We start from the raw sequence: 12,336 nt of genomic DNA on the forward strand, positions 1-12,336 counted from the left end.
TGAATGAATAAGTTTATTGGCTAAGTACGTTCACATACAAGGAATTTGCTTTGGTGCTCCGCTCACAAATGACAACATGACATAAAATGACAATTAAGAATGACACATAAAACATTAATAATAAAACATTATCGATTAAACATGTGAATTTAAAAAAAGACCAGAGCAAAAAGGCAACAGATCTTTGGTTATTGAGTAGAGCTACTACTCGTGGGAAAAAAAGCAGTTTTTATGTCTAGCTGTGGCAGCTTTGACAGTCCGGAGTCGCCTTCCAGAGGGAAGTGATTCAAAGAGTTTGTGGCCAGGGTGAGAAGGGTCAAAGATGATATTACCCACTCGCTTCCTGGGCCTTGCAGTGTACAGTTCATCAATGGAGGGAAGGTTGCAGCCAACAACCTTCTCAGCTGATCGGATGATTCATCGCAACCTCCGGATGTCGTGCCTCGTGGCTCAACTCCACTTCATCCACATGATCATGTAGTGGAATACTGCACCCATCTGAGTGGACACTGCAACGTACGCGTTACACAAACGTACGTTGCAGTGAACCCTCAAAGTTTAGTGTCCCAGAAAACAAACGTTACAGTATTAGAGAAAACCAAATTATATCCATAGATAGAAAAAACTGTTATGGAAAACAGGAACGGCCATGATAAAGCCTTATGGATTTGAGCTATATCGATGGCCGATGATTCATCGGAAGGTTTGATTTGGGATGATTTTTTTGGAAGTTAAATGTCTCCGTAACGGTCGTTGTGGAGCTTCCGGAGGTTGACATGAAAGAATGACACCATGATGTTTTTGATATATTACATTTGAATATAAGAAAAAATAATTAACGCCCAAAAAGCAATACTACCATAGGATACTTTGTTGGGGTTTGTGAAAAACAGTAGAGTTTGGAGCCTCCATGGTTTAACATACGGAGGTACCGACCCCGATAACCGTCATTGTGACAATGGACACCAAGCACAACGGCCGTTACCAGATCTTTGCTAGGCGGAATACCGGACATATTACTGTATTTTTCTCCTGGTATTGATGAAGATATTTCCCTAGATCATTATCAAAACATGTATGTATGAGGGGCCATATGAAGTTTATTTATGAATTAAATATTAATGACTAAATGTGGTAAAGTTTTTAATGTCACATTTTTGGTGTCCAAATTGGTGGTAAAACAATGAAAATTTGTCTGTCATGAAAAGATGTTTGACTTTCGGTCGTGAAGTTATCTAATTTATATCTGTTATTTATGAGGTTTCATATGATAGGTAGATTTTTGTTAAGAACAGTGTATTGGTGTAAAAATTAGAATAATAATCTTGAACCTCAAAATCTCTCCAGTATTGTAAAATGACTCGTATCAAACACTAAATTCCACTCCACTCTGTATCCTTGTGAATGCTATATCGGATAATTATCTATTTGCTTCAAGTCAAATCCAAATTTGTTTTAAAACATGATAAAAAATGTAAAGTGTGATTAGAATTAATTTAAAACTAATCACAATCTAAATTCCAATTTCACATCCAAAACATGATACGGAATGTAATTGTCGGGGAACATTAGCTAAGTGTAAAAACAAAGTGCAGGAGGAACTCAGCAGGTCAGGCAGCATCTGTGGAAAAAGGCAGAAGATGTTTTGGGCTTTGTGTAAACTCAATCTCTTGCCCATCTTGTATAAACTCAATCTCTTGTTACTAAACGCAATCCATTAAGCAAAGAGATTCCTCATAAGATGCATCAAAAGACAATTAAAGGTTACTTGACAGCTTAAACAAGTTCACACCAAGCTGCTCAATATACAGACAATTTAAAATCAATATGTGTAGGAAGGAATTGCAAATGCTGGTTTACACCAAAGATAAGACACAAAATACTGGAATAACTCAGGCGAAGGGTCTCGTCTCCCTATCTATTTCTCCAGAGATGCTGCCTGTCTCACTGAATTACTCCAGCATTTTGTGTCTACCTTCAATTTAAAATCAATCCATGTTTTCCAGAGTTAGCCAATTTCAGTCAGGATGGGATGGGAGCAAATATGACCCTTGTAGACAAAAAATGCTGGAAAAACTCAGCGGGTGAGGCAGTATCTATGGAGAGAAGGAATAGGCGACGTTTCGGGTCGAGACCCTTCTTCAGACTTATATCGCTTGATTGGAAAGAGGACATTAGCCAGGAGGAACATAACAAATATGGAAATTGGGTGAGGAGGTACCGTAAGTTCCTATAACTTACAAATGGAGTCAAAGAATGTGGAAACAAGCCCAACTTGCCCATGCTGACCCGCAGGTCCCATCTGCACTAGTTCCACCTGCCTGGGTTTGGCCCATATTCTTCTAAGTCTATCCTATCCATGTACCTATCCGTGGATAGATTGTCATCATGCAATTAAACAGGAATAAAGGCTGGTGGTATCAAAGAATGATTGTGAACTCCGAAACTAAACAGTAGTAAGGATTCAATCCCTTCAAGAGTGGAAGTTGGCAAGAAATATAAAAATTTGCAAACAAAATATAAACATATCTTTACAGTATTCAGTGATCTTCGTTCAACGCTTATTTAACCAAATTCAAGCAATTTCTTCTGGGCTTTTGTCAATCGGTCTATTTTGCGTTTGAGGTCATCTCTCTTCCTCTGTGTGTCTTCATCTTCCATTAGATAACCATTGATGCAATCCTTGTCTTGAATGAGATGAAGCATCTCTGTCCGGAGTTTGTCAGCAAATTCGTTTAAAATGTAGCAGCGTATGACCATGGGAATCTGGTTAGCCAGTCGATGAGAGACAATCTAGGAGTTGAGAACAGAAAATAAAGGAAGGTAATGAAACAGGAAGCAAAACTTTCCTGTGTGCTTTAATTAAATCTATTTAATCCTCTTAGCCCATTGTTGAATCTGCCCATCACTACCATGTTCTTGCCAATTATCTAGTAAGTACCCATCCATACCAACCCCATTTACCAGCACTTACTCCAGCCTTATATTTTAGTTTAGTGATAAAGGTAACACCCCTTATGATCCCCCGAGTCTGCATCGACCAGCGATCCCTGGATATTAACACTACCCTACAAACACTAGGGACAATTTAATATTCATACCAAGCCTACAAACCTGTACTTCTTCAGAGTGCGGGAGGAAACCGAGGATCTCTGAGAAAACCCAGGCAGGTTATGGGGAGAGCGTACAAACTCCAAATAGACAGCACCCTTGGGCAGGATCGAACCCAGGTATCAGGCGCTGTAATGCAGCAAGTCTATTGCTGCGTCACCGTGTCTCAGTGATTTTTGAGATGCTTCTCAAATGTTCTGCAAACACCATCCTCCATCACCCCCTCAGGCAGTCTGTTCCAAATACCAACCATTGTGGAAGAATTTTTTTTTTTCTGAACCTTTGAACCTTTTACCCCCACATTATACCTATATTATAAAATGGTCATATTCCCCACCTCTTCATGAGTCTATCTAAATGCCTTTTAATTGTTGCCCTCATATCGGCTTCCACCACTTCTCCTCGCTATAGGTTCCAGGCACCTACCACTGTGTAAACAAAACTGCTTCAAACTCTTAAAAGATATGCCTTTTGATATTTGATATTTCCAGCCAGGGAAAGAAAAAACGACACTATCTATGCCTTATCTATATAACTAAAAGTCCGGTAGGCGGCGCGACTCTGGTCAGCAGCGGCCTCTGCAGCCTGTCCGCGTTTTTATTATTTTTTGTCTATGTTTATATGTAGTTTTTGTTATTTTATGTTGGGGTGTGTGTGTGTGTGGGGGGGGGTGGGGGTGGGGTGGGAGGGAGGGGGAAACTTTTAAATCTCTCCCTGCACTGGAGACCCGACCTTTTCTCGTCGGGTCTCAGTTGTCGTTGGGGCTGCAACGAGGAGCGGCCTCCAACAGAAGAAGCCGGGGACTCTGGTGCCGACTCACCTCACCGTCGCGGAGCTGGCCGAGACCGGAGCGGGTGGAGCGGTGGAGGAGCGTTACCGCTGCTGCTGCTGCTGCCGCTGCTGCTGCTGCTGCGGGTCTGCGGACGGCGGCACCGGGAGCCCGCGGATCCCTGGAGGGAGACCGCTTTTCAGGGCTCCTGTAACGGCGACTTCTCCCGCCGAGTTGTGGGGTCGAAGAGCTCCTGGAGCGGGGCCTACATCACTGCCCCGCGCGGCTTGGAATGGCCGCGGGACTCTGCGAGCGCACGCCGGGGGCTCTAACACCAAGACCCGGTGTGCGACCTCGCACCACCCGGCGTGGCTTTAATGGCCGCGGGACAATCGCCATCGCCAGCCGGGGGCTTTGACTTTGACTCTGACATGGGGGGGGGGGGGGGGGAAGAGTGCAGTGGAGAGATAAGTTTTTTTGGCCTTCCATCACAGCTATGTGATGGATGTTTATGTAAAATGTAAATTATGTTGTGTCTGGGGTCTATTTGTGTGTAATGTATGGCTGTAGAAACGGCATTTTGTTTGGACCTCCAGGGGTCCAAATGACAATTAAATAGACTATTGACTAAAAGTCTCATCTTGACCACTTCCTGTCTGCGCTGTATATTGATTTTATAGTCAGCCGGACTATAAAACACCGGTTGCCTGGAAATGAGTCAGTCACTATGAAAGATAGCGAGGGAGAGTCCTCAACTGTCATTCTAAGCTGTGAATCATCTGAACTGTGAGTCTACAATGTACTTGCAATAAATGATTTGTTAGCCCTTAATGACAATGCAATTAGTTGTTTTGCAATTTGATGGCCTGCACTCTGCTTGAAATGCTATGAAATTGAATGTGGTGGTCTGCACTCTGCTTGAAATGCTATGAAATTGAATGTGGTGGCTGCACTCTGCTTGAAATGCTATGAAATTGAATGTGGTGACCTGCACTCTGCTTGAAATGGAATTTCAAGGAATAGTCGTGAGTGAACTGCCAGCCCACCAGCCCTGAGTGACTAACCTGCCAGCCCACCAGCCCTGAGTGACTGAGCTGCCAACCCACCAGCCCTGAGTGACTGAGCTGCCAGCCCACCAGCCCTGAGTGACTGAGTTACCATCCCAAGAATCCATTTGGCCCACAATGTCCATACTCTAGCCCCCTGGAAACCAGTCCCTTCGGCCCACAACACCCATACTAGTGCTCCAGAAAGCCTACTGGCCACCAATATTGGAATTGGTGGAGAGGTGGAATATTGCGTTGGGGGACCAACCCCCCCTGTGTGAATGGGTCCCACTTAGTCTAGTAATATTATATCCTTACATCAGGTTGCCCCTCAAACTCCAATGCTCTATATAAAACAACTAAGTTTGTCCAATCTTTCATCGAGTCACACAGCAGGGGAAACAGACCCTTCGGCACAACTTGCCCATGCTGACCAACATGCCACATCTACACTAGTCCCACCTACCTGCATTTGGCCCATATCTCACCAGACCTATCCGAACCATGTACCTCTCTTAAGGTCTCTTAAACATCATGATACTACCTTCTCATACCTTTCCTCGTGGCTAAAACTCTCTAATCCAAACAACATCTTGGTGCAGGTCTTCACCTCCACATCTTCCTGTAATAGGGTGGCCAGAATTGTACACAATACTCCAAATGCGATCCAACCAGTTTCATAAAGTTGCAACAGGACTTATCAATTAAGGCAAGTATGGCGTCCACCTTCTTTCCCACCATGACCATGTGTTGCTATTTTCCAGGTAATGGACTTGTACCACTTGTACCAGCAGTACATTTGGAAAGTGGTGAAATCATTGGACAAAGTCAGCATGGAAATAATGAAAGGTAAATCATGTCTGACAAATCTTATAGAATTTTTCGAGGATGTAACTAGCAGAGTGGATAAGTGAGAACCAGTGGATGTGTTATATCTGGACTTTCAGAAGGCTTTCGACAAGGTACCACATAAGAGATTACTATACAAACTTAAAGCACACGGTATTGGGGGTTCAGTATTGATGTGGATAGAGAACTGGCTGGCAGACAGGAAGCAAAGAGTAGGAGTAAACTGGTCCTTTTCAGAATGGCAGGCAGTGACTAGTGGGGTACCGCTGATGAAGCTGAATTTTAGTAAAAAATATAAGAAGATATTAAATTGGCTTCTGGGCTAGCTTACAGCTTATATTTAGTCTCAAATTAGGCTTGCCTCAGGTTGCGGTGTGTGTGAGATAATAAATCCTATAACATTGTCTCCCAAGTGACAGACAGAGGAGAAGCTATAGAGATAGCTGGTCAAATCTTTAAAGTGAGATGCCATAAACCAAATGACCAATGTTTATGGGGGAGGATGCAATAAAGCAGATGGCCTATGTTTATGAGGGACCAAGTGACAAAGAAGATATACAATGTTTTTAGTATATCTTGTACCATGTAAAAAAAAGGTTTGATGTGATGCATTCTGTGGAAACCTTTTCCAGTACTTCTGACCATGACTAATGTCTGTGGAATGTGATAAGGGGACAAAAAAACCTATTTAAAGCAATGTAATTCTGTTGTTCAGGGAAGGTGGCTGAGCACAGTCAAGTGTCTGTGTTGGTCACTTGACTGGAGTTCTCCCTCCCTTCCATCGGCCGATGTTAAGTAAAGTTTTGAACTGGTCTACCAAACAGTTTGTGTGGTGTCTGTTTATTAAGAAGCGAACCTGGTTTAGTAGTTAAGATAAGTAGCTTTTTCATTGGCGTAGTTATGCAGGCCTCGCTGGGACCACATCAACGGCTGACTGTGCAAGCGGTTGCGGAGGTTGCCGGGATTGGAAGGGAGATAACTGAGCTCTATCGGCCCCCTTGTAAGACCGACTCCCTAGAAACTCCCGGGAACGTCTGTGATCCTTCATCAGAAATTGAATTGGTTCCCTGCCGAGGTTCTTAGAAACAGACTAAGGTAAGACCAGTTGGGCTTTATATGGTTTTTTTTTTTTTTAAGAAGGGATTGTGTATGTATTTTTAAGACAGAATTGTGCATGTATTTTTAAGAAAGGTCTTGTGTATATTGTTAAGAAGGACGTGAGTGGTTCCTCTCTCTGTCTATCTCTCTTTGTTTTCTTTTTCTCTCTCTACTAAGGGCTCATCGGCCTTGTTGAGATATCCGTGATTTGTCGGGTTGAGATACGGGGGTTGAGGTGTGTGTTTGGCTTATTGAGACATCCGAAGAATTGTCGGGTTGAGAAATAAGTGACGTTGTATATTACAGTATTAAGAAGTCTGCCAAGTTGAAAAGAAACTGGGGTCTCGGTTAGCGGGTCTGCTTCGTTGAGACACTTGGGTCGTATATTAAGGAATTAAAAAGTCAGCCAAATTGAGAAACTGGGGTCTCATTTAGTGGGTCGGCCTGGTTGATATATTTGGAACGATTCGGAATTAAGAAGTATTTTTTCTCTCTCTTTCTTTCTATCTATCTATGGGGAATGCTCTGGATACCGGTCCAATATATGTGTTATTTGAATCCTAAGTATAATAAGAAATTTAGAATGTTAAGTTACAAGTTGACCAAATGGTTGGGGGATGAAGCCTGGCCTGTAGGGGGCACATGGAATGTCGAGACAATTAAAAAAGCAGAGGTGTTGATATGGGAAAGGAAGACAGGAACCCACTAGAAAGCCGATTTAAAATAGACTTTAATTTACAGCAATTGAACACTAAATTCCTTCCATTTGGCCTATAAATTGATGTAAATGAGATTTAAAAATCATGTTTTATTGTGAATTATTTGTGAATATAATTTGGACACTTAGGCTATTTAAAAATGTTAATCATTTATTAAGAAATAGATATATGTTTAGATCTAGTAATTGAAGTTTGAAATTAGCTACAATTGGGTAACTAACTAATTATATGCTTTTATTTCAGGTCATCCAAGTAAGATTATTTTATATTTGTGTCAGAATGGTTCAATCTATGATAACTGAAAATTTCATTCAGTTCTCTTAATTTTTAAGAAGGTTATGGGCTTTTGACGGTCCATGATCACAGTTTTTTTGTTATGTCCATAGAAAATCAATAGGGAACAAGATGCTAATTTCCGAGTATGAAAATGGCCATAACTTTTTTATTACTTGAGATATGAAAGTGAATTAGGTGTCAAATTAAACTTATTGTTATGCTTTATCTGATGGGATAAATTGCAGACTTGATTTTTTTTAAATCTCACAATTTTGTAACATTGCTAGATAGAGTTAAGAAACAAGGAAAGCACTCGGAAAGGATGGAAATTATTGCAACTAGAATGCCAGTGGGCAGAGGAACAAGAGAATAGAATTAAAAGACAGACAGGAGGTGGGAAACAGGTGATGGTTCGTAAAAAATAAACCCAGTACTGGTAAATCCTCTGGAGGAGACTTCATGTCTGGCACGACTACCCTATTTGGTAATGAAAATGAGGAGGAGTTAGATAATCTTGTGAGATGTCCACCTCCCTATGCCCTACCAGTAGCAATGGCATCTTTACCTGGGACAGTTCCGTCAGTAACATTCCTATAACTTGAAGTTCTGACCTTACAAGGCTCTCCAGGATTGGGAGCACGGGAATCCCTTTCTGTGTGTAATTTGTTAAGGCATTGATGCTACCAGAACAGCTGGTCATTATTAAATGTACTGCACATACTGGTGCTGGGGACTCTATAGCAAAAGGTAATGAATTTGCCGATAGTGTATCCAAACAGGCAGCCTGTACATCCAAATGCATTGTGACAGCAGCTAAACAGATGCTAGCAAATAGAACGGTCCTGCCAAACATGAGGGAGGTATGTACATTACAGAGGGACGCCTCTTGTATATAATAATAACTATGGAAACAAGAGGGCTGTGCCATTGATTCAGCACACCCCGCTTGGACAAGTTGGTGTATAACGATACATTTTTACCCGTCTTACCCATGCTGGTAAGGAGGGAATGATAGGATAACAAAGGAAATGTGGTGGCAGGCCTCTGAATGTAAAATTTGCTAATGAAATAATCCAGGCAAACCAATTAGGATACCCTCAGGGGTGACGCCAATGCCATAATGGTCGTTTGAATGCATACAGGTTGATTTTATTGAGATGCCAAGGGCCCAGTGTTATAAATATTGCGTATTGATTTTAGATTTATTTAGTAGGTGGAGTGGAGCTCTACCAACCACTATTAATAAGGAAAAATGTGCACATTTTAATATCTGACAGCAATTCACTGTAAACACCACCCACAGGTATCTGGGATGGTGGAAAGAGTCAATGGGGATTGCAAAACAAAATTACCCAGGAAGTAAATCCTTTTCCTGACAAGCAACTATGTTATAAAAATTGGGGATGAAGGAAAAATGAGGATAGGATAGGGAGACTGAAAAGTCAAGGGGAGTCTGACTAATCATGATCTGGATCAATGTCCAATTAGGGTTAGGTAACCAGGATTTTGGTAAACAGAAGTCTTGTCAGAAAAAGGGAAAGTAAATTACAAAGAAATGTCTATGAAGATGAAATATTATATACTGCTGGTAAAACAATGTTTTTGTATATGTACTGCTTGTAAAACAATGTTTTTTGTATGTGGAATGTGTGAAATTCGAAGCAATGTGCAAAGTTGTGTGTCGCTTTAAGAAGTTTGTCCTTTAAAGTTAAGAAACAGGCATGAATGGGGTGCGGAGCTATACTTGATGGATAAAATGTGTTGGTGGATTATAAATCTTTTGAACCAAGTTTAAAAAGACTCATCCCGATTAAAGTGTTAAATGAGATTGGAAATGTCAAAATTACAGAGAAAAGTAAATGTATTATTGATTACTGATTCTGAATGAGTTCTTTTGGAAAAGATTGTTTTGATATGATAACAGAGGTTGTCTTTTAAAATGCAAATGAAGCAAGATTACTGTTTTTAAGCAAACAAAAAGATGTTGCTGTAGCATGTGCTGTGTGAGAGAAATGAAGGTAGATGAAAAAATTGTTTTATGACTTAAAAAAGGAGGTTTGGGGGAACTCACAATGAGGGATGAAAGGTGAGAAGATAAAGTAGATTGGGGAAGAGAACATATTTGGAGAATTGAATATTCAGGTAGAGAGAGCCTCTTCGGATATAATCGGATTAAAGAATAAATTCACAGGGAAGTGTTAAGAAGGGACTGGAGATACTGGAGGATCAAAGGGGGACAAAAGTGCTGGAGAAACTCAGCTGGTGAACAAGATTCACAACTTTTTATTGATACAGGAAAAGCTGCCGTGTCCACCCCCTGGAGAGTGGGGGGGAAGCCACCAACAGGCCCTGGGCAATTAACTAATTATGTATGGTCGGCAATTAACCCATGTCTTGCCAGATCTACATTCCCAGGTTGGAGGAGCTTTGCTGGGAGCCATAAAAGCTATACGATGATGGGGGTGCTGGGACAAGAAGAAATTGAGACTGTTGAAAGAAACAACCAAGTGTTGCTAACAACATGAACTGCTGTAAAGATGAAAGATCATCGTCGCTGGATACATTTGATTGACTGTGAACAGTTTGTGGAAACAAGGACGATGGGCTATTGATGCTCCCTTTATTCTGGGGTGGCCCAGCCCACATGGACTGAACTTTCTTCAGAATGGCAAACTTGCGGACTAACCCACATTTAAAGGATGGTACACGCCTCCTTTTAAACAAGATTGAAGTCAAACATGACAAGCGCAGCAAAGATACCCTGACTACAGACAGTAAGAGGTCTGCAAAGGCCAGTTAAATCTACCTGTTTTTGCCACAACCAAGGCACTGGTGTATTTTAAGGAAACAGTATATTTGTGACAGGGCATTGTTATGTTGCAAATGCAGTGCCACACAAGAGAAGCATGAACCAGTTACACCAGCACACAGGGAATTCCAAATGAAGCCGAATAAAGGCTGAGCAATTTTTATGATCCTTTTCCTGTCCTATGGTAGTATCTTAGTGTCACGTCCGGGGGAGGTTGGTGGCCATTTAAAATGTTTGGAGGGACTTGTGGAACGATTGTCCACTATGAATTGATTGTGTTACTAGTGTACTATTAAATTGTCTGATGAGATGCTTATGGTCTTTCGTATGTACTCAGCAAGGACTGTAGTTGTTATCAAAATTTTGATAAAAGGATGGAATGATGAAGCTGAATTTTAGTAAAAAATATAAGAAGATATTAAATTGGCTTCTGGGCTAGCTTACAGCTTATATTTAGTCTCAAATTAGGCTTGCCTCAGGTTGCGGTGTGTGTGAGATAATAAATCCTATAACATTGTCTCCCAAGTGACAGGCAGAGGAGAAGCTATAGAGATAGCTGGTCAAATCTTTAAAGTGAGATGCCATAAACCAAATGACCAATGTTTATGGGGGAGGATGCAATAAAGCAGATGGCCTATGTTTATGAGGGACCAAGTGACAAAGAAGATATACAATGTTTTTAGTATATCTTGTACCATGTAAAAAAAAGGTTTGATGTGATGCATTCTGTGGAAACCTTTTCCAGTACTTCTGACCATGACTAATGTCTGTGGAATGTGATAAGGGGACAAAAAAACCTATTTAAAGCAATGTAATTCTGTTGTTCAGGGAAGGTGGCTGAGCACAGTCAAGTGTCTGTGTTGGTCACTTGACTGGAGTTCTCCCTCCCTTCCATCGGCCGATGTTAAGTAAAGTTTTGAACTGGTCTACCAAACAGTTTGTGTGGTGTCTGTTTATTAAGAAGCGAACCTGGTTTAGTAGTTAAGATAAGTAGCTTTTTCACCGCAAGGCTCAATGCTGGGACCCCAGCTATTTACAATATATATTAATGATTTGGACGAGGGAATTGAATGCAACATCTCCAAGTTTGCGGAATACACGAAGCTGGTGGGCAGTGTGAGCTGTGAGGAGGATGCTAGGAGGCTGCAAGGTGACTTGGATAGGCTGGGTGAGTGGGCAAATGCATGGCAGATGCAGTATAATGTGGATAAATGTGAGGTTATCCACTTTGGTGGCAAAAACAGGAATGTAGACCATTATCTGAATGGTGGCCGATTAGGAAAAGGGGAGATGCAACGAGACCTGGGTGTCATGGTACACCAGTCATTGAAAGTAGGCATACAGGTACAGCAGGCAGTGAAGAAAGCGAATGGTATGTTAGCATTCATAGCAAAAGGATTTGAGTAGAGGAGCAGGGAGGTTCTACTGCAGTTGTACAGGGTCTTGGTGAGACCACACCTGGAGTATTGCGTGCAGTTTTGGTCTCCAAATCTGAGAAAGACATTCTTGCCATAGAGGGAGTACAGAGAAGGTTCACCAGACTGATTCCTGGGATGTCAGGACTTTCATATGAAGAAAGGCTGGTTAGACTCGGCTTGTACTCGCTAGAATTTAGAAGATTGAGGGGGGATCTTATAGAAACTTACAAAATTCTTAAGG

At 41.5% G+C, this 12,336-nt stretch overlaps 1 protein-coding gene across 2 annotated transcripts in view; it reads right to left on the minus strand.

Annotated features, from left to right (window-relative positions):
• The window catches only part of LOC129702987 (interferon-induced GTP-binding protein Mx3-like), a 56,742-nt gene continuing 44,406 nt past the window's right edge, over positions 1 to 12,336 (minus strand). For both annotated transcript variants that reach the window (XM_055645119.1, XM_055645120.1), the window contains one exon: positions 1 to 2,793. In XM_055645119.1, the coding sequence (XP_055501094.1) occupies positions 2,566 to 2,793 (228 nt within the window). In that variant the 3' untranslated portion in view covers positions 1 to 2,565. The remainder of the gene's footprint in view (positions 2,794 to 12,336) is intronic.

This window comes from Leucoraja erinacea, chromosome 13, assembly GCF_028641065.1.
Source record: "Leucoraja erinacea ecotype New England chromosome 13, Leri_hhj_1, whole genome shotgun sequence".
Lineage (NCBI taxonomy): Eukaryota > Metazoa > Chordata > Chondrichthyes > Rajiformes > Rajidae > Leucoraja > Leucoraja erinaceus.